Source organism: Accipiter gentilis, chromosome 21 (genome assembly GCF_929443795.1).
Source record: "Accipiter gentilis chromosome 21, bAccGen1.1, whole genome shotgun sequence".
Lineage (NCBI taxonomy): Eukaryota > Metazoa > Chordata > Aves > Accipitriformes > Accipitridae > Astur > Astur gentilis.
Genome location: NC_064900.1, coordinates 15,798,585 through 15,826,077, shown reverse-complemented (window position 1 = coordinate 15,826,077; position 27,493 = coordinate 15,798,585). Strand labels below are relative to the sequence as shown.

General features: G+C 42.5%; 2 protein-coding genes across 15 annotated transcripts in view; one reads left to right on the top strand and one right to left on the bottom strand.

Moving 5' to 3' along the window:
- Nucleotides 1-27,493, top strand: part of POU2F1 (POU class 2 homeobox 1) — a 146,262-nt gene that overhangs the window by 100,927 nt on the left and 17,842 nt on the right. For 9 of the 13 annotated variants that reach the window (XR_007508994.1, XR_007509000.1, XR_007508997.1 and 6 more), the window contains 8 exons: nucleotides 974-1,119; nucleotides 1,973-2,152; nucleotides 4,785-4,890; nucleotides 5,322-5,667; nucleotides 6,530-6,618; nucleotides 7,820-8,491; nucleotides 20,306-20,539; nucleotides 23,088-26,114. Coding sequence is in view for 2 of the 13 variants with exons in the window: in XM_049824331.1 (XP_049680288.1) it covers nucleotides 974-1,119; nucleotides 1,973-2,152; nucleotides 4,785-4,890; nucleotides 5,322-5,667; nucleotides 6,530-6,618; nucleotides 7,820-8,130 (1,178 nt within the window). In the remaining 11 variants the exon portion in view is untranslated. The other 4 variants (XR_007508991.1, XR_007508992.1, XM_049824331.1 and 1 more) reach the window with 4 other exon arrangements.
- Nucleotides 21,171-27,493, bottom strand: part of CD247 (CD247 molecule) — a 59,228-nt gene continuing 52,905 nt past the window's right edge. The window contains exons 5-8 of one of the 2 annotated variants that reach the window (XM_049824359.1): nucleotides 27,190-27,225; nucleotides 26,126-26,182; nucleotides 24,142-24,183; nucleotides 21,171-22,697 (exon numbers count right to left, since the gene is read on the bottom strand). In XM_049824359.1, coding sequence (XP_049680316.1) covers nucleotides 22,632-22,697; nucleotides 24,142-24,183; nucleotides 26,126-26,182; nucleotides 27,190-27,225 — 201 coding nt within the window. In that variant the 3' untranslated portion in view covers nucleotides 21,171-22,631. The remainder of the gene's footprint in view (nucleotides 22,698-24,141; nucleotides 24,184-26,125; nucleotides 26,183-27,189; nucleotides 27,226-27,493) is intronic. The other variant, XM_049824360.1, reaches the window with a different exon arrangement.

Below are 27,493 nucleotides of genomic sequence, written 5' to 3'. Positions count from 1 at the left end.
ATACTGATGATCTCTTCCATTACGTTACGTTGGAGTGTTGGAGAATTTATTGTTATAGAAGTCAGCTTGTTCTGTGGGGTTTTCAAGATGGAGAGGGGTTTCAGCACATTTATGGGTGCCGTTACTGGGTGGGGGGAGCGGGGGTAATCCAGAAAATAATGAACTGAATGTACTTGCCCATTTGAGCCTACCAGAATGATCTTAGGCATTATGAACTTTGACACCTGCTTATCACCCACAAACTCCAGTGCAGTGAGGGATCTCCAGCCATAATTAATCACTTTAAATTCCCTGCTGGAACCTGCCTGTTGGTTATTTTGCCCTTTCTGCTACAAAGTGGGGTCAAGTGTGTTTTCTGTTTGCTCTCTGTGGAGCCAGAAAGACAGGATTAGGGGTTGGCAGCTAGAGACCTAGTGAAGCTAAGGAGCGGGAGCTGCTAGCTGTGTAGGCTGTTCTGTAGAACTGCATAGCACTGAGTATCTGCTAAGATCTCCAGAGAGAAGAGGTTGAACACTGTGAAGTGGGCTATGAACTTCTTCCTATTGTGTATTGCAGAGTGGGTAAAAGAAATTTCAGGCTGCTTAGAATTTTTCAAAATTGCCTGTGATTTACAGCTGTGGCTCATGGATATCAGTAACTGCTCTTTTTATTTTACCCTGTGACCTGTAGTGAATGAATGAGGGGTGGAATGAGATAAGGGAGACAAATTTTGTATAGGTATTATAAAAGGCATCTTGTGGTAGCGTACAGGACCAGAGAGCACCCTCTGGGCTTACTTGTAGCTTTTAAGTTTCAAGCATATGTTGTAATTTACAAGTACAGCAATTAATGCATGTGATCTTCAGATATCTCTATATATCTGGAATACATACCGAGTGGGTTTTACTATACCTTGCACAGGTGAAGCACACTTGCATTAGATTGCACTGCATTCAAATAAAGTCTCCTGATTTATGTTACTTTCTTTTTTCAGAAAACCTCTCGTCTGATTCAACTCTCTCCAGCCCAAGTGCCCTGAATTCTCCAGGGCTGGGGATTGAAGGCTTGAACCGTAGGAGGAAGAAACGCACCAGCATAGAGACCAACATACGTGTGGCCTTAGAGAAGAGTTTCCTGGAGGTCAGTGATCCTGGTGCTCTGCTCAGCCTATAAAGAAATGAAGAAACTTTGCTTAACAGTCATATCTCTTAGAGTCAACCCATTACTGTGCTATTTAGGAAAGTGCTTGTACTAAACAAAGTGAATACAAAGGCTGTGCCAAGAAGCACACATCAATGTCTACTTCACTTAAACAAACAAACAAAACCCCACAACACAAAACCCCTCAAAAAAACTCACTGGTTTTTGCAGTGCACTGACTTTGTGATTTCATATTCCAAGATCCTGAACCATAGATCTAACCATAGATCTAAGTTTGGTATTCTGCACATCGAAAGGAAGAAAAAAGATTACCCTTTCTAAGAATGGGTAAATGGGTGACAGTCTACACATATATAATGTGAGGTTTTTAGCTGCCCTTATGCTACTCTTGTTAGGCACTTTGTGCAGCTATATGGGCAGATAGCCTCTGTAAGTGGTCCGTTCAATCTACCTGTCTTTCATTTAGGTCTAGACAGCTTGGGGTTATTTGGCTATTGCTATAGTTAATCTTTCCTATTCCTTTTTGAGAGATGCTGAAAGAAAGATTTCCATATCAAGGTCTAGAATCCCTTGGAGGATTAACTCACAAGTTGGATCCCTTCTCTCAAAAAGAAGCATGTGAGCTTAGTCTTCATCACCCGTCTCTGAGGAACACAGCTCTAACTAGGAAGATGGAGGGCAGAAGTATCTATTGTGGTCTCTCTCTACTGTACCACTGTCTAGATTCTGGATATAAATGGCCCATCCAGATTTCTACATTATAGAAGCAGCGATAGTGTAAAACTTCAGAAGGTAATTTCATAGCTTTTCAAGTACTATTTCCTTTTCTCAGAACCAAAAGCCTACCTCGGATGAGATCACCATGATAGCTGACCAGCTAAACATGGAGAAGGAGGTGATCCGCGTTTGGTTCTGTAACCGGCGCCAGAAGGAGAAAAGGATCAACCCACCCAGCAGTGGTGGAACCAGCAGCTCGCCCATCAAAGCAATTTTCCCTTGCCCAACCTCACTGGTAAGGATCCAGAAACTGTGTTGACAAAGATCACTGGAAGAGATAGTTCTACTGTGCTCACTGTGGAAGTTGCACATGCTGCCCCTTCTTTGTACAGCAGACTTGTTCTCACAAATTTATATTTTACTGGCATTTTAAATATCCTACTCGAGTACTAAGAGAGATAATGCTTACAAATCAGGCAGTAGTTGGGCCTTCAGTTGGGGTGTTTTATTTAGTCAGCTCGTGAGTAAATATTCTGACTAGCAAATTTGCAGTTGGGGTTATTGCTTTGAACATATTTCACATAGTAACTCCAGTTTATATCTGGACTTTCTCTCTTGCCCAAACTTTTTTGTAAAATAATGGTAATAATAAAACCCTTAACAGCTCTACCCCTTCCCTCGTATTTTGGCTGCTCCGATAAGTAGATGAGCAGCAGTAAACTGCATCATTTGGAGACTTAAGTCGCACAAATCCAACGATACCATTGTTGTCACTTTTAGTCAGGAATGATTTATATAAAAAAAGACATGGAACAAAGGAACAATTTAGCTAATACTCATGTAATTAATTTCCCACACTTGTATTTGCCTCAGGTAAACACAAACTTCATGAAAATAAGAGTAACAAAACACATGCATCAAGGTTCCTTCAGCTCCTTTGCTACCAATGTCCATGGAGGTCTGTTCTCATAAATAGAAACAGTAGCTATTAGATTTCATAGTAGCTATGCTAATAGGAATGTGGTGGAATTTATGTAGCCTGTAGCTGTCCTTTTGTAGTGTTTATTCCACCCTCATCACTGTAGTAGCTAATATGTTCCAGTACTTCATTAAACCATTAATTTTGGTGACGTGTCATTCTTTCCCCTCATCCTTGTCTCAGGATGTGTGCATGCAACTTTTTGTTTCAGGGGAAAGGATGTGTTAAATGTACTTAGTCTTTTTTTTATTATTATTTTTATTTTTTTCCCCCAATTGGAAAGCAAGGTCTTGCTACCAAAGTAGAACATGGTGGGATTTGTGATAGTGTTTTAGTAGCCACGCAAGTTTACTCAGACCGCAACTTAAGAAAGCTTTCCATCATAAATTCCCCTTTTGTTATATACTGCCATTGAATGTAAGAAATTGAGGTGTTAACCACAGTCTCGGGTTTTTTTCAGTGAAGTTTCACTAAGCATTTTCACTCGTTGTAAGCTTCTTGTAAGACTGTGCTACCACTCAAATGGATATTCCAGCCCTGCTGCCCCCAGCCTTCACTGGCTATGTGCTTTGTTGATTCCTTGCGTCAGCTCTGGAGATTACGTGTGCATAGTATGATTGGGATTAGTTTACTAGTTCGACTGCAAATTAACCATGTGGAGAACAATGATGAATTTTCATTATGGCTAGATAACCAATCTGACTTGTAGCCTGGCTGCACAAGTGCTAGGGCTCTGAAGCAAGATCAGAGGGGAGTGCTCCTTTTGATAGCAGCCTACTTTTGCATTGGCAGAGTCAGTCTTTGTAACCACGGGGTTAGCTGTATTAATTCTCGGTCACTCACTGCCCTGAAATATGGATTGTGACCTTGGCCTTAACCGTTCGGTGGGCAGATGACAGATATGATGCCTGGGCTGCATTAGTGGGAAGTGTACTATGTATCTAGCTCTTCTTTATTTCATACACTATTTGAGGTGGGTGGAAAGCTTTTAGATCTGTCCCAGTTGCCCAGTCTTGTTTAAAATGCATGAAGCGTTTGACTTCCTATAAGAGGATATGCAGCATGAGAGAGATTTCTCTGATAATAAAGGTAAGAGAGGGGAAAGGAGGAAGATTTTAGCCTGTATCCTTGGCTATGTTCTCTGGGGCAATTCTAAAGGATTCATTTCTCTCATTGTTGTATAACAGGCTTCAAATATTACTGTTGGATACCATTTCTTGTCCATAAAAAGTCCTTTTTCTCCTTATATTTCATTTTTCCTCATAAGCGAGTTCCTCCAGCCTTAAATCTTTGGTGTTTTTTATCTCTAATGTCTTCAGTTTATTGTAGCTTTCTTGTAATAAGCTGTCCACAAATAAAAATAGGTAGTGTCATTTGAATGTTTTAAAATTCAGAGATCCTTCCTCTGGCACAAGGAAACTTATCAAAGTACAGCTTATAGTTTGGTTCAGTGAAAGCAAAAAGTTATTCTGTTTATCCATGTAAACACATTGCTCTAAATACCTTTGGTAATGCTGGGGCATTTAAATAATTTTATCAGAGAAAGAGATTTGGAGCCGAAAAGACATTTAAACAAGAAAAAAACCCAGGCAGAAATAATGTATTTTGTAACTCTTTCTATAAGAGTGACTATTAAAACAAGGTGCTGTATTTGGGGGGAGGCAGTGAGGGAGGGCTAATTTGCAGTCCTGAGATAGTATGGAAGTAATGGATATAGCTCTCTTGAAATACTGGATGATTGAGAATGAAGATATTGCTGGTAATTAGAGAAAGTGCTCTGGTTGGTCCACTGAATGACAAAGTAATGAAATTACAGAAAAGTTAGTTTATATGCAGTGTTTTCCCTGATAACTTCCTCAGCTGAGGATGGGAAGAAAGAAATTCAAGTCTAGTAGCTAACTCTTTGTCTTTTAACAGTTGAGCAGTTGGGTTTTCTTTTGACCTCCAGGTGGCAACCACACCAAGCCTTGTGACTAGCAGTGCAGCTACAACCCTGACAGTCAATCCTGTGCTCCCTCTGACCAGTCCTGCTGTAACTAGTCTGTCAGTCACAGGTAAGGACTGATTTCTCTTGCTGCCATATTAACCATTTTACCCTTTTAAACTCTTAAAAAGTTTATTCAGTATTGGTCGCTGGTATCCCAGCACATTCTTGTCATTGTTCCTTGTTACTCCACAAGGAAACTTCAGTCTTTGCGACCATTTAGTTGACTTTTCTGGGGATAAAATCACAGGTGATGCTGAAATGAATTATGCTATATTCCATTGCTAGCTTCTAGAGCTCCTCAGCCTCCTGTCAGGAATTGTCATTTCATTGTATTCTGAGCTTCTCATTTAGACTTTTGGTGTGTTTCTTGGTTCTATGGAAATGTGTGTATGTCTCCCTTTCAGTTGGATGTGCTGTTCAGTTCAGGTGGGTAGTGTAGTGGTTTCTGTTCAGTCATGTCTGTGTTTTGTACTGATCTAACCAGAATCAATCTTCTAGGCACAACAGAAACCACCTCCAACAACACAGCAACAGTGATTTCAACAGCACCTCCAGCTTCTTCAGCAGTGACATCGCCCTCCCTGAGTCCTTCCCCTTCTGCCTCAGCCTCCACTTCGGAGGCATCCAGTGCCAGTGAGACCAGCACAACACAGACAACCTCCACTCCTTTGTCCTCCCCTCTTGGGACCAGCCAGGTGATGGTAACGGCATCAGGGTTGCAAACAGCGGCAGCAGCCGCATTACAAGGAGCTGCACAGTTGCCTGCAAATGCAAGTCTTGCTGCCATGGCTGCTGCAGCTGGACTAAACCCAGGCTTGATGGCATCCTCGCAGTTTGCAGCTGGGTAAGGATGAATTTTTCACACCCTTTTACGTGAGATGACAGAAGAGGGAAGGAGAATTCTTGGGATAAATTGGTTTTATGTATCACTATTTTCTGGTAGCTCACTTGGTGATTCTAGTGTCATTGATGTCAAATTCTGAAGGTTTACTTATAGATAGTAATTGGCCATTCCCACGAATGTACACAAATATTATTTTCATTTTACAGATGAAAAAGCTGTGTTGCAGAAATGTTGCTATTTGATAAGTCATCCATCCCACTGCAGAGCTTGACTTAAGAACTGCAACCTATCAGCAAATCATAAAATCTGTTCTACTAATTGTAAAGTGGAGAGCTAGTCTAGACGCACTTCACACCTCTGTGTTCATTTCTCCATCATGAGCAAGAAGCTGTAAAAGATGCATGATGATGTATCCTTGAAGTTTTAGTTTTTAAAATGTTGCTCCAAGAGATGACTCGTTTCTTCAATTCCTCTTGATTTACACCTTTCTTATCTGGGAGATTACAATAGCTCTCTAACGAGTGGCAATTTCCCCAAAATACTTTACAAGAATATTTTACAGCAACAATCAATACAAGTCATGTATTTACAGTGCCTGTACTTCAGGCATGTTGCTAACCACACAGCTGAAAGGCAACATCTACTCAAGGCATCATGAAGGAAAAACTAAAATAAACTAAAATTAGCCCTTAATCTCTGGTCGTTCCTGTGTCGCGCCCCCCCCCCCCCTCCCTTTTTTTTTCTTTTTTTTTTTTTTTTTTAAGATATGATGGTGTACTTCTGAACAGTGACAACCTTTTCTTAAAAGTAATGCTCCTTCCCTTTGTCTTTGTTTCTTCTTCCACAATCTTGCTTCCTGCAGAGGTGCCTTACTCAGTCTCAATCCAGGGACGTTAGGTGGTGCTCTCAGCCCAGCCCTGATGAGCAACAGTACACTGGCAACTATTCAAGGTCAGTAGTGTTCCTTTTAATGCATCTCTGTCATACAACTTCAGTTTACATGTTTTGTTTTTCTCTACCAAAAAAGAACACTGACTTCTCAGCACTGAACGTAAATGTTACAGGAGTAAAGGTTTTACAAAATGTAAATGCACAAATACATTTTATGTATCACAGAGATAAGAGCAGCTTCAGAAAGGGGATTAGAACTATCTATGATCTTGTGATTTACAGGAGGCATTTAAGATACTGAATGCGATCTGGAATTTATTTTGTTATCCTCCCTCCATTGGCATGTATCTCCAGCAGATTAGAGATTTGCTTTTTATAGCTCTTCTAGCATAAGCTTGAGCAGAGTTGTGCTGTTCTGAGGTCTATTAGGAGGGCAATTCTGAGCAAGACTTGATCCTGAATCCTTGTCCTCATATGTATTTAAAAAGAACCCACAACAACCTATGTCCTGAAGTCCTTATGTAGAAGTTTAAATCCATAAATCCTTACTCAGAGGAGTAAAGATTTATTTTTGAAGTGCCATGCAGCCAGAAATTTCCACTGACTTTAGCAAGAGTTGTTCTCAGTTCACAGTTTGTCGTCTGTAAAAACTAGATAGTGCAAATGCCTAAAGAGCTAGCTAACCTATGTATTCAAATATCCTCTAAACTAGCTTAACAAATCTTGTTTCCAGGGTACAAGAATGAACCATTTTGTAAAGTGTCACAGATAAATTTAGGAGATCGTAATCTAAGGCAGACTGAACCCTGTAGACTGGTGAGAGTAAGTTGTAACAGTGGTTTTATGTCAACATTTAAAATGTTAACGTTCAAGGCTACATGACCTTCTTCATCTTGTGATAGCTGTCATTTCATGTGAGCACTCATCTTAACCCTTTCCAGTAGAAGCTGCCTGAATGTACAGGTTTTCTGTGGCAGGAAACGTAGACCAGTATTGCGCTTAAAGATCTGAAGAAAGACATGATGGAATTAGTTTAGGAGCGGACGACAGAGGTATTTTAGTATCTGCAAGGTCTTGTGCACTCTTCATAAAGAGTTGTTTTTTAAAAAAACAACCTAGGATGAGACGACTGTCATTAGTGGTGTAGAGAGCACGCCTGTCAGAAAAAGGAAAATGCAGAGACCAGTTGCTTTTAGGCACATTTTGCATTATTGCTTACTGCTTATGTTATCTCCTCCCTGCTCAATTTTCCCTTTTTTAGCTCTTGCATCCGGTGGCTCTCTTCCAATAACATCACTGGATGCAACTGGAAACTTGGTGTTTGCCAATGCTGGAGGTACTCCTAACATCGTAACTGCCCCTCTGTTCCTGAACCCTCAGAACCTTTCTCTGCTCACCAGCAACCCGGTTAGCTTGGTCTCTGCAGCTGCAGCCTCCGCAGGGGCCTCTGGACCAGTCGCCAGCCTTCACGCCACCTCCACCTCAGCCGAGTCCATCCAGAACTCTCTCCTCACGGTGGCCTCTGCGAGCGGGGCCACGTCCACCACCACTACTGCCTCCAAGGCACAGTGAGCTGGGCTGAGCTGTGCTGCCAGCAGCCTGTTTCACTGTGCGGTGGGATTGGCTGCCAGCGGGGTTTATAAACTGAAAATGTGATGGGCATCCTCTCACCGTGTTGCTGGGGACAAGGGAGAGAAAGAAAAATATAAAAAACAAAAGCAAAACAGGAAGGATTTAAAGCTGGGACAGACATTTGCCTAATTTTATAATAAACACTGTCTTTTCAGGATCGCTTCATGGATCGGAGAACTTTCTAACCAAAAATGTAAAAAAAAACAAAAAACAAAAAAAAAAAAAACCAAACAAAAAAAAAAACCACAAAAAAAGTGAAAGGACTACTTATCATTTCCAGCAGTCACAATGACAAGTTAAGGTGGGTTATCAGCTCAAACATAGGAAGGGGATTTCTTGTTTCTTTTTGGTCTAAATATCTTTCTTTTTTAATTATCATTTTATAGGTCTGTTGTACAGGCCATTATGTCATACAAGGTGTTTATAATCGTATCAATCGTGTTGGGGGTTCCTTTCTTAACTGGTACAACTTAGGCAGGCCTGTATTACTGGTGTATCTCTATTATTATTATTATGATTATTATTATTATTATTTTTATATATATAGTTTGGACGCATTTGTCTTTTGCTCCTGGATTATTTTCAGCGAGCTCCCACACCATGGGGGGAGGGCGGGAGGGTGGAGAGGACGAATGGAGCACAAATAGACTTTTTGTCCTAATCTTCTGGGAACGTTCTGAACAGTTTCCTCATCCTTGAATTTGTCTAATGGTTACTCGTAGGGGTCAGAAGAATTTATGTTCATCATTTAGGCAGGAAGCTCAGTGTAGCAGTAGAGATCATTGTGTGCAAACTTCCAGGCTGGTCTGTGCTTTTTAGGCAGAGGTAGGAATTAGTTCCAAACTGCAGTTCTCCTTCTGTCAGTTATTTAGAGGAAAATGGCCAAATTCTGCTCTTAGCTTTGTGTGCATGGTTCCTTTTTACTTCAGAGAGTGGGATTTGACCTCCTGGGTCTAGATTGTGTGACATACCGATGACTGTTCTGTTCTATTGATTTGATTTTGCTGTTAAGAGCATACACAAATATTTTTAAAAAGTCAACTTACCCAAGCTAATTGGCAGTATGTAAAGCAGCATTTACAGTCCTAGATTCCCACCAGGTGAATTGGTACAGGATTTCAAAAGGTCAGATTCTCCCTATTCACAGCAATATTCCTTTTCTATTATTTCTGATGCTTCCAAAATTGTATTTAGAAAAACTTTCTGGTAAAAAAGTACTTCTGGCTGCAAAACACAGAAGCCAACATTATAAGAACAGAAGTTACCATCGTTTATGCCAGCACAATAGAGCTGACTCTGGGGTTTTGCACATACTTGGGTGATCTCACGTCGTCTCTGAGCTGTGATGCTGCTAGCTAGGTAAAAACGGCAGTAAGCATCTCTGACCAGAGCGTCAGGGCTTCCCTGCCACTGTAACTATCTTATCAAGGTTGATTCTGATCCATGTAGCAAAGGATATTTATGTGGATGAGGAAGACAAACGAACTGTACAGAAGTTAGATCTGTATATTCTTAAATATACAATCTAGTATCTGAACCAAAAAAAAAAAAAAAGATTTTTAAAAAGAGAAGACTGGATCACTGCAATGCAGTTCACTTTGAACTTTCCATTCCTGATGGATTTAAAGGTTTCTGCCATGTGTATAAAACTAAATTTGTTTTAGCTAGCAAGGTTATTAGAAGAGTCCCTTTCCCCCCACCCCCTTTTCTTTTGTCACCGGAGTGTCCTAAAATAATGAGCTGATGCAGCTATGTTCATTTTGTTGATAATTCAGGGGGATCCTGGAGCTTCTCATCCAAGATCCAGAAGGCAGCAACTTTAAACTCTACATATGCTTTGGTTTATGACCTGAGCATGTGGGATTTGCGTTTGCACTCAAGTGGCAGAACCCCTTATCTCTCCCCCCACCGCTGTGTTTTTGCTCTGTTCATCTCTTACTCTCCACCTTCCTGTTTTACTGAATATTTAAACCAGTTATCCCTAAAACTTCAAAACTAGTGAACTGCAAGCAGGGAAACTAACAAATGTCCGTCCACCGTTTCTAATGTGTTTTTGATTTTTTTATGTTTTATTTTTTTAAAACTAAGCTTGAACCAAAGTCAATTTCTAGCAAGCTGCTGTACTAATGGACTAGTTTGTATAAGTGCAGTTCAGATGCAGAGAGGCGATAGATGCTACTGACAATTTCTTTTTCATTTGTCTTTTGTTTTTATTAATTTTATATAAAAGTTGCTGCTTGTTTTTAATCTTTTTTTTTTTTTTTTTTTTTTTTGGTTGGTTGGTAATTTGTGTTATCCTTGGGGCAGACTCTTAACTTGATTTTAATTTGTTTTCTTTTATTTGATGTGTAAATAGAATGGCAATGTCAGGGGATTGTTAATCCAACAGGTCCCACCCTCATCCCACCAGTATGGATAAATCTAAGTATTTTTGATGTGTCTCTATGACTTCAGGCTGTGCAGGAGACTTTTAGGGCTATGAATAATACTGCAGAAATGGAAATGGCCCACAGTAATAGGTTCAGAGCAGTAAAAGGTATAGCTGGGTGAGCTTCAGGGAGGTAAGGAAGAAGTGGAAGAGGAGATGCTGGTACCCACTATGTTGGTCTGGAGGCCATAGCACAGACTACAGTTTCTACGAAAGGAATGTAAGTCCCTGGGACTTGTGTTCGGCGAAGTAAGAGGATGGGGAAAACTGGAGCTATAATGTTCATTCCTGACTCTGAAAGTCCCTGCTTACTTTCATGCCTGTGCAAAAATACAATTTATCAGGAAGGGTTTTTTCTTAAAGGGGGGATACTACCAATATATCCTCTACTCCCTAAGGGTTTTGTGGCAGGGTGGGGGGGCATAGTCCTTGCGTATATCTAGGAAACACAAAGAAAGGTGGGCCTTAAATCAGCGGAAAATCCTCTCTCTACAGTTCAAAGAGACTGTGCCATTAGCTGTCTGAATGAGTTTTCATGTCCCATTCTTGCTGGTTTGTGGTTGGGAGAGGGTCTTGTTGAGTACATATCTGGAACACTAATGCAGCTTGGATGGTTTATTTATTATAAAAATCTGCTTTTTTTTCCTGACTACCTTTGCATTGGTCACATGGCTTTGGTGTGAGCACCTTATACCCCCTTACCCTCCTCCTCTCTACCCCATCACCCTCTCTGGGGCCCAGATTCCAGGGAATTTCTTAGCAAGTCTTCTGAGAGAAACTGGAAACTTGGAGTAGCCACATATCCAGAAAGGACTTGGTTTTGCTTGCAGAAGCTGACATAATACCCAAACAGCACATATTCCATGGTGTCCATCACCAGTGTGCTCTGATTCGTTGTCCTAAAACATCCCAATGACCGACCGTTGCTCCTGGAGCCTGGCAGTGTTTTGTCTCATGGGTACTGGCTACCTGCAGTGTTTAGGTGAAAGGTGGAAATCAGATTGGCAGTGGGTGTACATCTGCCTAGTTAGAGTGCGTACGCTCCTCCAGAGCATGAAAGGAATATGAGATCATGTACTAGAATTTAGCAGAAGTTTCTTTTTTAGATCATAAGCAATTTGACAGCAGAAATTGATGCATCTGAAAGGAGATACTAACAATTGTATACAGACCTAGTAAATATGATCAGAAGGAATTTCGTAGCATGTTAGAAAAAGATAATAGCATCTCTTTTTCAGAGCTCCATGTCTTCGTATTTCAAGATGTGTGCGTTGCTTTTCATAGTTGCAAGCATGCTGAAGTACGTATGCAGGAAAAGAGAAGGTGAAAAACTCTCTCGTTATAGCCAAGGACAGTTAGCTCAAAAAGCGAGAGATTTACAGAGACACAAATACCAGATATGCTCTGAAGGTCAAGAACAATTTAGGAAATAGCTTCAGGATGAGGTGTTGTAGGCTGGTGACGAAATTTTTGCTGATGTTAAGAAAACGTATCCCAGTTTGGCTTTAGCACACTTGATCTCCTCAGAACTTGCTCTTCGTAGCCACCATAGAATGATTCATGAACAGCTCATAGAAAGTACACACAGATATGGCTGCTTACAAGAGTCGCATCTGTCTATTTAAATCTCCTTAAGAGGATTTATTTTGTTTCTGAGCTATTGTGCAGTATGTTAGTCTAAGTACCTTTTTATCATGTTGCTCTGAGATGGTGTGTATGTGCATGCACTCAAAAAATTGTTGGGGAGATACCATGCTTGTTATGTTCACAAGTACCTGATTTTTAAGAGAATTTTTTTTTTCCAGCTCATAGGCTAGTGTCACTTCAGTTAATTTTTTTTATTTTTTCTCTTTGGGTAACTGTGATGACACACCATTGCTCTGCTAATTCTTACGATCCTCTGCTTCAATAAATAGTTGTTGAAACACAAGTTAAATTGGATTGAAAAAGTCACTTTACCATGAATGGGAAATCTGTGCTCAGCGGAACCAGCAAGGAGAACATCCTTGAAAGTTAGTTGGATCTTCATGTAGGAATGTGCTGCTGCTGTTGCTCAGTAATTTTGTTTGAGTGCTAGTGAGATTATCTTCTAAGAGAAAACTAAAATGCCAGAACATTAAGAGGAATACATATCTTCTGATGGCTTGAACTGTAGACCTTTTAGGACATCAGAAGCTTCAAGTTTGAATTTCATCTTTAAATGAACAGGCTGACAAAGAGATTCCCAGTGCAAACATGATGTATTGGAGTTACAGCTTGTGATTTTTGCACCTTTTAGGTTAATCAGGGGAAGGCCAACACTGAGCGAAGAAGCTTTCTGCTGATCTTAACACATGAGAACAAATGTCCTCTCATAGCATGATAGCTTTCCATGTGAGCAAGAGCAATCCACTGCCTCTACTTTTACCCATTATTTTAATTTTGCATACTTTACAGTGAGCATTAAATGTAGACAAAAATTTTATACTTCTGATCTTTTGGTATCTTGCAAAATCTTTTAGGATAATTAATTCATTTTTTTAAAAAAAAAATAAAATAAAAAAATAGAAAAAGCCAGTTTTGCTCAGAGGGCAGTAAGAGAATGACTGTTGCCAAAACGTGTTAGAGAAAATTCTCTGTGTGCATCCATGCCAATGATTGTGTGAGTAATAGAAAATTTCTTTTTTTTACTTCTGTCGGAACTATAACCTAATGGTTTGGGTTGTTCTAATGTTTAAATGTCATCTCTCTAAGCCTTGCGGTGTGCTTTGGCTCAGCACACATTTCTGCAGTTGAGTTATATTCCCTCTTTCTTTGTTGCAAATGGAGCAGAACACTCGTTACAGCTGGATCCGCAGATACTAAACCAAAGCAACATCTAATTTACCTTAAATATCAGTTGATATTTTCTTAGATAAAAATTTACTTTACAAAATCATCTTAGAGAGACAAGTAGCTTCTCATGGTCATTAGCGTGTTTTGGGACAGACAAAATAGTGCATCTGGTCCAAACCGTCAGTGATACTTGGTTTTAAACCAGAAGTTCAAAAGGTAGATCTACTTATTGCCACGTTAACTTTATTGAGTCACTGTTCCCTATTCCTGTTCTACCTGAAATGGTTAAATGATGTTTATCCGCAGGGTATATACCTGTTGGATGTACACCTGGCTGTTGCCTAGGGTGGAGTGTTACTGAAGGAGTAAGCTAGCCTGCTGGTCCCCACTGGGTTTGCAGTCGTCAGTCCTCACACAGCCAGCTCAAATTTCTTTATATTTTTGCAACCAATACCTCTTACCTCTCCTTCCCTTTCCAAAATACTATAGCGATACAGAATTCAATATACATACCTTGCAGAGGTTCTGCCCTTTTCGGTCATTAAATGTCACTGCTACTGCTGCTCGTGAGTCTTGCTCTTCTCTCCAGCGGGGAGACCCCTAAAATACGTTAAAGATTTTTGACAGAGGAGGCTTTGTCATAAAGTTATTGACTCATGGTTTGCAATTTCTTAAAATGTTCATATCTTTGGCTCTGTGATCTGAACGGCACCTGGTTGCCTATATGTCAGCACAAGTAGTTTCAGTGCTTTTGGAACAATGAAAAGAAGCGACTCTTGTACTTGCATATCTTCACAGGCAAACACACAGAGTAACGCATGAAAAAGAACTTGACATTTTTTCAGCTTCTCTGTCTTCATTGAATCTGTCTGCCGCTTTTCACAGGACACTCTTAGTGGGTACATGCTCTGAGCTTTTACCCCCATGGGATGCTGTTAGGAGGGTGTTAGGAAGATGGCACTGGAATTACAAATAGTTTAACTGTGGGAGAAAAGACACCTTTTAGTTGAGTAGACAAATAAGATCAGCACGTAGAACGTATCAGGTACTTCTTTTCTGACCGAGTTCCTAAACCAGAAGCAAGTACTGGGCTTTGTCTTGAGGCTGCTTTTAGCTCTGTCTGCAATACCTTGCTAAGAACCGTCCGTAACTGGAATAATCTGGGCCCCCTCCCTCCCTCCTCCCCCCTCCCTCCTTGTTCCTTCCCCTGTCTTCCCTCAGCGAAAGGTAGCACCATACAGCTCTGAGAACAATACTTATGGGTAGCAGCTGGCTTCTGGCACCTTCATAAAATACCTCAGCATAGCTTAGCATTGTCGCAGAACTGGTTTTAAACTGAAAAAATCAGAAGAGAAAAGCAAACTTTATAAATAGTGGAGATAATTCTAGCTGTAGAGTTTAGTTGAACTGATGTTTATTATGATTGATAAACATGATTATGCTGTATGTATTTGAGATCCTGTTTATAGGTTACAACTTTATAGGGTCGGGTGGGGGTGGGTGGATGTTGGGGGCAGAGAAGGGGGTTGACTGTGTTAGAAGGAAAATGTTTGCTCATGAATTTTTTTCCTTGTATCTGTCTTGCCAAAGGAAACATTTTGTCGCTCCTGGGTTTGGGATTGTTGTTTGGTTGGTTTATCTGTGGTCTAATCTGCAGCACAGCACGTGGTGGCATGCAGGTTATTGATTGGGTTGCTGTTCAGGGTCCTTTTGAGTGTGCGCACACTTCCCTCCCTCTTGGCCTTTCCTTGCCCTTCGCTGGGATCTAAAGATGAGGCAACGCGTATCCGCGAGGCTTGGGGGAAAGAAGATGGCTGTACTGGGTTAGAATCAACCTAGGCGGTGTAAATCCATTTCAGTTAGTTGAGTTGCTCCAGAGCTGAACTGGGTCCGTTGCGTTTAACTTCGGGGAGGGAGAAGAATGGTTGTCGCATCTTAATCTATCTGGGAGAGCAAAAGTGAAACAGGTTCCTTTTATCCCCCTTGTCTTGTTACTGAATGTAGGGCTTGTAGCGCTTGATAATAGGTGGAAAACTTTTTAAACACTTCCTTTTCTAATAGCAATGCTAATCCTGTCTAGACCAAAAACTATGAAAGAAAAAACCAAACTGAGAAGTGAAAGTTAACCTACTCCTAACACCTGGCTGGTATGCTTGAAAGGGTTGAAATGCTGTGAGACGGTCGTGGGAGAGGAGCTTTGAAGGGTCGTTGGCGAGGGAGTGGGTCGTTCTCCTGGCATATGTCTTGCTGTTGTGGTGGGAGTAGCGGAAGAGCGAGTGGTTATTGCCTTGGGAGGGTGTTGCAGCCCCCTCCATCTGGACCCAAGGCTCCCTTCTCGTTTCCCTTCGAGGCTGATGGAGTGGGGGAAGAGGGGAGGGGTGTGCGTGGGTGAGTGTGCAAGTGCATGTGTGCGCAAGCATGTGCGCCTGGCTGTGTGTGGTGATGGGGGGGGGGAGAGAGAGAGAGAGAGAGGTGGCTTTCTAAAGGAGCTCGACTCCACTGGGGTGGGAGAATTCCCAGTGGCCTCGTAGAGAACCAAAGGCACTCATACGTTGTCAGCTCTGCTGTTCCCAGAGCGGGTAAGAGGAAAAGCTGGGTGGGGTTTTGTTGAGCTTCGGGTCAGTGTCCCTTTCTGTAAGGACCTCTTCTCTTGTGGGTGCTCTCCCCTTTTCTGCATAGAGTTGCTTTTGCTCTGTGAGGATAAAGGGGGTGTGGGGCTTGCCCTGTGCTGCAGGTCTTAGGCTGATGTTGGATACAGTCAGGGAAAACTGTTTCTTTCCTTCGAATGTGGAAGCAGTGTAGTCCAAGGTCAGAGTCTGTTCAACAGCTTTTGCGTATGTGGTCTTTCTCTTAAGGGAGAGACCTTGAAGACTCCTTTCTTTGCTCCCCAAAGTAGCCTTGTACATGTTCATGTATAGTGCTATTGGGCTGAGTTGTTTTATCAGTGAACTTGGTGAGCTCTTGTGAAGAAAGGGAGGGAGGAAGGGGGAGAGGTGGGTTGTCCAGCTACTCTTCCTCCGGACACCAATCGGGTTGCAGAACTTCACTGAAAGCTTTACTAATAGAATTGTTGTTCTGACATTATGTAAAAGTGGTATTAATATTGTGTGACTTTTCAAAGAGCTAGTTAGATTTATAGATAGGTAATAGGGATATTGAAGAAATGACTTCTCAAAGAAAAGAGCACTTGGAACAAAAGAAGTGGAAAACAAGGTGTGCTTTAAGGAAAACAAATCTGAGGAAGGAAATGAAACAGCTTGTGGGAGGCGAGGGAAGATGATACCCTTTGGCGTTCCTTAGTGCTGCTGAGGCTCAGCCCCAGAACTGGAACATACCCCCTCTGCCTTATTTCATCTCTCTACCGAACAGGACATTGTCAAGTAGCTCAGACCAAAATGCTGATCTGTCTTAAAACTGTGTCGGTCTGCTGGCGAATATTCTCTGGCAGAGCTTTACATAAAACCGTAAGATACTTAATTTATCACGTTAGCTTCCCCTTTCCTCCCAAGATTCTCTTATCTGTTGTAGGCCCCACTTCAGGATTCATACTGCCTTTGCTGAATTTTGTAGCAGCAGCTACTTAAGCCCTATTCCCTGAATGTGAGAATGTTGTGCGCGGACGAAGCTGGCATGTTGCGGTGCTACAGAAATCTGAAATTCTTAAAACAGAAGGAATCCTAAGACATTGGAAACGGCATGCCAAGGGGCAAATCATGGAGATTGCACAACCCCCTTGAGAAACAATTTAGGAACAAGAGCACCCGTGACAGTGTCCTGAGAACAAGGCAGTTGAGACAAAACCTTTAGTTCTTCCCCCATCCACTCCGTATGTGTCGGCCTCTGTGACCCTGGTGCTCCCTGCACCTGAGCGAGTCTGAGAGGAAAACGCAATGCGAAAGAGGTGGAGATCAGCGCCGCTCCCTGCGAGTTCCCGGGGCGCTGGACTGGGCCTCCCTGTGAAACGGGGAAGGGAAGGGATCGCTGCAGAGCCGCCCGCGGGTGGTCTGAAGAGGTCTGGAGCAGCGCTGGTGCCCGTGGGGCACCTCGCGTGCCAGCAGTCTGCGGGAAGGACCCAGGCAGTAACTTCTTTGTCCCCACCAGTGCTGTTGTTCCATTTCCTTCCTCTGTGGTAGTATCTAAGGCTAGGTGTGAGTAGGTGTGGGGTGTTTATCCGCCACAGGTACAGGAGCTGTCGTATACCTCATTTCTAACTCGTAACCGAGTAACTTGCTTTAACTTTCTCCAAACCCTACAGAGTTGCCAAGTCTGCCCTCCCTCCTTTGATTAACACTGAACTCTGGCCTATAGCACCCCGTGACCTGCAACTTGGGGAGTGACCCCCTAACGCCTCTGAATGTCGCTGCTTAAAAGCTACTGCAAAGTGAGGGCAAATTGCAATCTTATCTTATTTCCTTTGGTTACAAGGGGTCCTCTTGATTAGTCTGTGAATATCCACTCCCTCCCCTCCACTCTCCACGGAAGAGGGCCGCCCAGGCTGCCTTTCCCCCAACCCAGGGCAGCTGCCCCCGGGCTGCGCTGAACCCCAGGGCCCGGAGGCGCTCTCAGCCCAGTGCTGCGTACACGCTACTCGCTTTTTAACATGACCAAAAAAAAAAAAAAAAAAAAAAAAAAAAAAAAAAAGGAAAAAAAGAAATCTCCAAATATTTAATTTTCTTCTTTATTATTTGACAATCCTGTATCCCTTCCCTGCTCCCCAACCTGGCCAGAAGCTGCACCCTTAACCCGGTCCATCTTTATTTGAATGTAGTTCCCCTACCCCTATGGGAAAGAGAAGCTTTGTCAGGTCACGGTGGCTGCTATAAGTCGGGAGGGGGCGGTTTCTTTGTTTTGTTTTGTTCTTTTAAAATTTCCAGCCAAAACCAAAGATTTCCTAATGATTGTATAAACTCAAAACAAACAAACAAACCAAAGACAAAGGGCGTCTTCAGCACCAAGCCCATCTGTGAGGCCGGCCTGGCCGGGGTGAGGGTCTCCGCCAGCTGCCAGCCTGGGGGGGCTGCCCTGGGCGAGGGGGCACTGCCCTGGGCCCTGGGCCCTGGGCCCGGCCTCCGAAAGGCCCCGGGAAGAAACTCGTGGCCCTGGGGCGAAATCTGGGGCGCAGGTGCTGGGAGGGACGGCTGGGGGCTTTGCAGGTGGGTTGAGGAGCTGAAGACTTGGGTGCAGGATTGGCTGCTCTGCTGGGTGCTTTAACCCTCTGGGGGCTGGGTGATGTTGATTAATACACGCTGAGGTGCACTTCTGAGCTTCCCCCCTCCCCCCGTCACTGCTTGGAAGAGGCTGTCCTGTTGTGAGGAATCCCTGAAAGAAGAAGCAGCTGCTTTTCATTTCTCCTCTAGTTCCTTTTTTCTAGATTTCTTTTATTTTTGCAGCACCACTGTGCAACTATGCATTGTATTTCTCAACCTTTTATGCTAGGTAGATGCCTGTGACTTTTTAACTTTTGGGGGGGGGATTGCAAATGGAGGAACTTTTTACATGGATCTTTTTAATCTCAGTTGATTGGGGGGTGTTTGGTTCTAGGGTCATACAAGCTCTATCCCAAAGCAAAATCCAAATGTTAATATTATTAGCCTGATGCAGATACCAAAGATAATTTCTTTCCTGCAGAACCTTAGACTTGTGTATTAAGTACGATTACCCAGCACTTGCATTAGTCTAACCTCAGTAATTCCAAAGCTTAGATGTATATTTTGGTATATTTCTGGGATATTAAAAAATTGTCGTTTAAATTCTTGTTTGTTTCAGTGTAATGCTCTTAAAGTCATAGCATGGAGATAACTGAACTTGTCCTATTCTTAGTAGTTTGAAATAATAGTATTTTTGTATGTTTTGGGTGTGTCTATGTATGTATTAACATAACAGTTTTCACTGCCTAGGTGTTCATAAATTAAAAAAAAAAAAAAAAAACTACTAAGGGTTTTTAAACTGTACATAATATTCCATGAGGAATTTCCACCAGACCGCCAATTTGGATTGCATTTTCACTGACGGCTGCTCCCAACTGGGATTCTTTCTTTCTTTTTAAAGAGACAGCATGTTCTTTTTTTTTTCCCCATTGACCTGAGGTTCTTTCTCAGCATAAAGGGGGTTTCACTGTTTTTCAGGGATGGGCCAAAGAGGAAGTAGCTTAAATTTTGTTTTAAAAAAATATTTAACAAACATGTTCGTTTGAAAACTAACCCTTTGTATGAAGAATTGGGAGTTGAAAAACAAGCCCTTTCTTCTAAATCCGGCAGTAGTTTTCAAAGAGATGAGGATTTCTGAATGTCTGTAGCATCTGGGCAGTCCCTTTTTGCTTCGTTTCCAAGACAGACAAATTTTCAGTCTTAGTGGTTTCACTACTCTGTGCAAATGCCTGCTTACACTGGCTGGGAGGTTTTCTTTTTCTCTTGCCCTTCCTCATATACTGCATTTATATGCTTCAGGTCAGCAGAACACTTGAAACTGAGGGCCATATGGGAATACCTGTACCCAAACGCAACTCAAGCTTTTCTTGAGACTGAAATGTGAGAGTCCCACACATTTCAAAACCTTGCTGATCACACTAGGGGTGAGGAGGAAGGCGAAATGCTGTCTCTTTAAAGATGTCCTTTATTATTATTATTATTATTATTATTATTATTATTGTTATTATTGTTATTTTCCCAGTGGTTGCCTACAGATAGCTGTAGGCATTGAGAGATTGTGTAGATTACAGTAAATCAGAATGAAAAGGTAGATTTTGTGTAGATGCATTTGTCTGCTGTAATTTTTTATATATATTAAACTTACTGTAATTGTACAGTTCATTTCTGTTGTAAACATCATTAAACCATTTTCCAAGTGTTTTAACATGTATGCACTTGTTTGTAGTTTTTTAAATGTGTCAGGGGAAGGCTAATTCCCCTTCCCCCGGGATGCATCAAACTGGGCCAGAAGATTCTACTTTCATGCTCTTTGTCTTGTCAAAATGGAGGAGAGCCCAGGTTTTTTTGCACTCTGCCTGAAGCTTTTGTTCTACTCCTGTATTATCGACTCCTTTCCCAAAAGAAAAAACGGCTTCAGTTGCTTCCTGAAGGCAAAGAGAAGACTCGGCTCACACCTACGGTGAGTGTCCCCAAAACAAGCGTTGGGTGCTTTTTGAAATCAATATCCGTTTATATATAAAGAGCATAAAGGTAATTTCCACACCCCCCCCCCCCCCCCCCCCCCCCCCCAAGCATTTCTTCTGTGTTTAGTGCTTGGTATTTTATGACTGCCTAAACTTTTTACTTCTACATCTTGCAAATGTGGTTATCATCATGATTTAAAAAAAAAAAAGCAAGCTATTTTCAGTACTGTCTATTCTTGCATCAAGAAGAAGAGTGCTTTGCAGTAGCAACTGTACTGTAGTTTCCAGCTCAGATCTTTGAGGTATTGCCCAATTCTCTCAGATTTTTCTTGTCATTGCAGAACAGTAAGGGATCTAGGAAATTCTTTGCAAGAAACATTCATTGCCATGCATAGGATGTCTCAGCTTACTTTTTTTGTGCTAATTTAGTATCTTTGAAATATTCTTCAAAAGCTACAAGCACCTACTGCAGGTACAGCTTTACTGCTTAAGAAGTTAGGCACAGCCTTGTAATTTACATAGAAGCAATTTCAGCAGGTTCTTCTGCTGCTAACCCAGTCCCTTAAGAAAGGACCAGGTAACCTCATCTGGGCAGGCCCTGCAGTGGCAGCTCTTGTTCCCACAGTCTTGCTTTAGTCTCCGATCCCTCTGTCTGGACTGGTGGAATGAACTGCCCAGCTCCTGACCTGAGTTAAAATACCCTTTATTTTGCTGGGCTGTTTTTGTCCTTGCCGAGTTGTTTAGAGGCTTCATTGCACAGTCTTTTAAGTCACTGGCAAAACTTGAGAATGCAGCAGGAGGCGAGTGTCCCTGTTACCTTGGGCTTACAGCATTTTTCCAACATCCCATCCCACCTCCCAGGACGTCTTTAGAAGCTCCTGTGGGAATACTGTCCTCCTCAGCTTGCCTAGAAGATTATGCTGCTGAGTGTAAATTGTTCCAGCCACACTGAATGCATCACCTTAATGGGCTTGTACCATTTTCACAGCTGTTCACTGTGCACACGCACACACAGGTCTTTGACACTAACTTTATTAATTCAGCAAAAATGCATTACATTGTTGAACTAGTATCTCTTTGGAATGATCCCTGCATCATCTTTTAAAGGTAAACTGATGATAGACTGGTTTGGAAACTGCATTTACATTGGCTTTTGTACAGTTTCTGTTGCCCAGAAGTGATAGTTTTGGTCTGTTTCTAACATCAGAATTGCCATACCAGCTCTTACAAGGGGAGTGTCTTCTGCAGTGATAGTTGCAGATGTTGCTAATGTGAGGGGGCAGCTGTTCCAGCCAAATGGGATTCTCCAGGGTGAGTTTTCCTGGTTTTTCCAGTATTACTCTCTTTATCAGAGTCCATTCTCCTTGTTTTCATTGCAACAGGGGTATCTTCTGCATTCTGAGAAGTCTCTTTTGCAGGTTACCTGGCTCTTGTTTAGCTCCAGGTGCTGGATGAGTGGCAATGCCATTGCTTGCTCTTTTCTTGGAGCTTAGTGCTCTTTTTCTTCATATTGAAAAGCTGGCATTCAGCCTCTGTCCTTCACTACACTAACATCGCTTCACTTTTTACAATTAAAGAAAAAAGTCATCCTCCACTGAAACAGTTTTTAAAAGGTAAATTTAAAGCAAAAAGTTTAGCTGGCCTGTGTCAAATAGTCTTAAGATAAATACTACAGGAAATAACTACAGCCCTATCTTTACATGTTCTTTAAACCCAATGAAACCATCATTGCATGTTGTGATAGCCCTGGAAGGCAAGTAGGAGCTACAGAAACAGCTGTGTTTAGTAGGTGTGGTCTGGTCCCACAACACAAATCTTACAAAAATCAGCCTAGTAACCACTGCTATAGGAAACAACTTTACAGATATGTACACTTCAATAGCTAAAGCTTGCAGTTACATGATTCAGGAGGGAAGGGAGAAGGGACTGACCAAGTCCAGACATACTCCCTCTGCGCACCAGCCAAAGTAGGTTTTTGTACTGAGAAAATACACAGCGTTTGTTTTGGATGAACAAGGCTTCCTCTCCTCTCCTCCGCAAAGCAGGTGAGCATCTCTCACTCTTGCCCATCCCATCTGCGACTCCCACTTAGCGGGGGGGCAAAGGCTGCATTTGGAGAGCATCGTAAGTGTCCTTGGTCGCTGTACTGAGTCCCTGAAAAACAGGTGAGGTACGAGTGTGAGTGCTTAGTTCTCCCCATCTGACTGGCCAGGAAAAGGGTGGCAGGGGCTCAGCAGCATAATTCTAATTTATTTATTTAATTTTTTTTCCCTACAGAGGTTTTTATTGATGAGTGATTCCTTAGTCTTTGTATGCTATCAATAGCTATCACTTACCTGAAGGCAAGATACATCCTGAATAACTGTTATGAACATATGACTACAGCAACTCATCCTCACTGGTTATATAGATCTTTCGAGTACATTTTATTTGCATATTATTGACTATTAAGAGCTAACTGATGCTAGAGTGAACCTTGTCTGCTAACTAAATGAATAGATATTAAATCATGAACTTTCTTTTCTGGACTTCTCTTTAATTTAGAAGGGAAGTCAGATGCACCTCTAAGTTGGCGGCAGGGCTTCAGATGGCTGTGAACCCTGGGAAGCATCCCCTTGCACCCCTTCCTGTGATGCAGCAGTCCTTCTCCTGCCAGCCTGCTCTGGTGGTGGTAAGTCAGCTGTAACGTGTGAGTTACAGAGTCACAGGTCAGCCAAGGAGGCTGCCAGAGCAGAGGTAACCGGGGCTTCTGAGAGTGAGTATTTAGTAAGACAGGTGGTACCCACTTGTAACACTTCTAGCTACCCTTCACTCCTCTGCTATGAATATTTAGTGGCATACTGAGTACCATGATAAGATAGTGCTTCTTATCAGCTACCTGTGACTATCTCAGTAGAGCAGGTTATGGAGAAAGATGCCATTAGCTACAAATATGCTGTGTTACAGGAAAACTTCCTGGCATGTGCTGCATCAGAAGCACTTTTTTATATATATATATATTTTTTTTTGTCATTTTGAGATGTCAGTGGCAATGTACAGGCTTCTACAGAAAGTAAAATGCATTTTGGAACAATTACGTACGGTGGCCCAAATAAGGCCTTACTGATGGACTCCTTGCCCTCTGTTATGTGTGTGCAACACTGAACAACCCCCCCCCCCCCCCCCAGTGCACCAAGGGGCTGGAGGTTCTCACCAGTTTGTGCTCTGTACGCTACAGTGAGATGGGCTGAACCACTGATTCTTTGAGTTATGACAGCTGTTTGGCAACCTGAAGGTTTCCATTTAAGCAGTAAACAATTCTGAGACCAAACTGTATGCATCATCAGCCGCAGTGAAAAGGTGGTTCTCCAAGATGCAGGACTGTGGAAATAGTTCCTGCCAGAGCAGCTGAACAAGTGTTCCTGCCAGTTGTATTTAGAATTGTTCAGCCACTTTATCAAAGTACCAGCAGTGTGGTCTTTGCCCTAAATCTGAGTAACTGCTTAGAAAGCTCTGCTTCATCATGCATCGTTAACAGTTTAGGTTAGATATGTAACTACAGGCTACAATTAAGCCATGAAGCTAGATGAGGGGAGCAGCTGCTGGATGTGTTGCTTACCTGGTAGACACCTTCATTCCCTTTGCCTCGCCGCCTCTGCTGCTTTGGGAAAGAAAAGCAAGCATGGATTAATGGGTGCTTTCACGATTATGCAAAATGAAAGAAACCCCCAACTTCCCCCATCCTGTACTGAGGGTCAGCAGCTGTGGTTGGCCTGGACACCCACTGCACAGGAGGGAAAGCACCTGCTAAGTCTGGACCAGCTCAGACACGCGGCAAGGGCTGTGAAGGAGAAAATAGCAAGGACTAGAAATAAAAGGAAATTATTTTGGGTTACTGACATATTTTCCTGTCATACTGTTATAATGCTGCTATTTCTTTGATTTACTGTATGTATAGAGATTTGGCAGTGTTCCTATAGACACCGATTGTTTCATGAGCTGAAGCCACACCGGGAAGAAATGGGGCTGTGTTTTTTGAGTTACTGCATGTCAGCTGGTGTCCGAGGGACTCTGCCCTCTATTGGACAGACATGGGTAAGTAAGTAAGTAAATTCTCCCGCACACCTTTTGTAAGCTCTCTAGATGTTCAAAGGAGCTGCAGATAAGGCTGTCTGAGGACAGAGTCACGCAGGATTTAGTAAAATAGGTACTGGGCCTGTCATGGCAAATAGAGCACACAAACAAGGTCACTCACACCAACCAGGTAAAAAGAAAAACCTCCTCCTTGAACCCATTTGCTGCTGCAGTCCCAGGGGTAGGGGGAGCTGCCAGGCAAAGTAGCCAATTTGTGCATGAGAGTGCAATTTCCAAGTGAGAATCAGGGACAGCAGAGCTTACAGCCCCCTGGATGGAGGCTGGCATGTCAAGCCTATGGCCTCACCGCAGCAGAGTACTGACTGTATCAAACACATGGCAAGGAGTCGTGCCTGCCACAGTTAAAATTGCAGCAGCCTGTTAAATGATCATATATCTAGAATGAGGCAAGCGGTTTGGTGTTCCCATCCCACCAGTAACAGAAACATTCATAAAAACATGGTGCGACTTTATAAACCCATAGCTCATAACTTGACTATGAGCTTGACTATGGCAGAGGGGTATTCGAATAAAAAAGGGGAGGGTGTTAAATATTGGTGTTGCTTCAGCATTTCTCAACACTAAACTTTGTTTTGAAATACCCCTTTTTTCATGTTTCAGAGGGAAATGAAAGGTTACATATATAAGACACTTTGACATAAAATAGAACCTGTGTAGGTCACAGCAATTTTTCATTTTGCCATGAACAGTGTCCCCAGATGGTTTGTTTTCAACACAAGCTTCCCTCCCCCAGCAGTTTGTGCACAGAGCTAAAACTATCCATTTGCCACTACCTTGAGATATACCTGATGTGTTCCTTCTTAAACATTTGAGAGTAGAGGAAGGAGAATGTTTCCCCCATTACTTTTCTGAAGAGAGGCACAAGGAGAAGCTTGCAAATGCTTACTTGTGTCGATAAAGCCAGACCAGCCTCGACAGCCCATAGAGGGGAAACTGAACCTCCAGCTCTGAATTGCTCTGGAGCAATGTCCTCAACTACTGTGAGTTGCTGGGCCACAGATGTTGCAGCATTTGAAACCAGACATTTTCTTCAACTATTCCTCACCCATCTCATGCCCTCTGCCTCCTCAGCTGGGGCAGCTATCAGAATTTTTCTGTCCAAAAGTTGAAATGTTTTCCCTTGACATTATTCAATCTGCCCAGGGACGGTGCTGGTGTATAGGCTGTGTTTCTAATATTGATGGGAAAAAGCTTACTGTCTGATCTCCACCTTGTTTTATGCCTACTATAATGCTATAGCTACATGCCTGTCCTACTGCTGCACCAGTAACCTGCTGGTTACTACAGGAAATAGGTAACTGCTCTCAGCTGCGCCTGTACATGCTGTGCAACACAAGGACTTCCTTGTGCAAGGCACCTACGTGCAGCTGGGGCTACTGCTCTGTAAGGGACTGGCAGTGAAGAATTTTTCATCCCAGGCTTTCACCAGGAAGGAAGGTAGGACTCACCTCTCCTTTCTTTCCGATTTCACTGTATGCCTCACCCATCTTGTCCTTCTGCAGTGACTGCAAGCAGAGAGGGGGAAAGAGTCAGCATGTTACTGGAAAAGCCAAGCCAACCCCTGGGTGACTGCACTCCAAGCCTGTGCTTCTTGGGGCTGCCTTCATCATATTCCAAAGAAGGGACAATGGTGGGACTTGATCGATGTGCTCTTATGTAGATGCTATATGTGATCAAATTTGCTTAGCGTATCGATACCACCTCATCTCCAAACACTTAAATGAATATAACTCTACACTCAACCAAGTCATTTATCTAGACTAGCGCCAGATACTACAATCAAAGCTCTCCAAAGAAAAGCTTTAAGCAGCATTTGTTCAGGAGACAGACTTAAATATGCAGCTCAGGCCCAGAGAAAAGGGAAGTCTAACACTGCAGGGTGAAGGTTAAGAAAGAGGAGCTCTTCCTTCCTCCATCCAGGGAAGCAGTTCCCAAATGTTTATGACCAGCTGTGATCAGAGCTTCTGATTCAGTAGTGATGAAGGCCAGTCTTGGAAAGAAGCTCACTTCTCAGCAAGCACCAAACACCCAGAAAAACCTGAGTTAAGACATAAGCATTAGCATTCATGTATCTATCCTTTGGAACACAGACCACCACATTCAGCCAGAGTTAAATCAGTTAAATCAACAGGCTCCTAAGCAGCCACTCTGAGATGCACTGGCATTTAGCCTTTGTCAGAAAACAGTCAGAGAGGCTGGAGAACAAGCGCATAAAATACTGCAGCATCAGTCACATGGGACCCAGGTTGGTTAGTCACTAATGGCTAACATAAAGGGATCAGCAGGTATCTTGATCCAAATTCTTTTCCTTATCCACCCAGAGAGTCAATGTTTTTGTCTTATGGTGAAGGGAGCAGAAATTTTCTAGCAAAAGGGGAAGGTAGGAGGGAAGTCTTTGAAAGCAACTATTAAGTTTGAACCAAAGCTGAAATTGGGGGGGTGGGGGGGGAGTCTCCTATGAAATAGAAACTCCTATTTCCAGCCACCCCTCCCTCCAGCTCTCACTACTTACAGTGTAGACAGTCTCCTGAGGGTTCTTTCTTCTCTGCTGTAAAACAAAAGAAGAAAGTTGCCTATGTGTTGCACTACCAGCATCCCCTACCACCTTGTATGTGCCTGTGCATTTGCTCTAAGGCACAGCTACAGCTCTATGGGGGTGCCATGCCTCTTACAGCCCATCTTGCCTCCACCCCTAAGGCTCTGTTAAGACAAGTTGTTCTCTGGAAAATTAAATTAGTTTTAATAATTGATAAAACTTAGCTCTTCTCTGCTCAATCCCTACAGCTGTCACCTGCAGGCAACCCCTACACACCGAT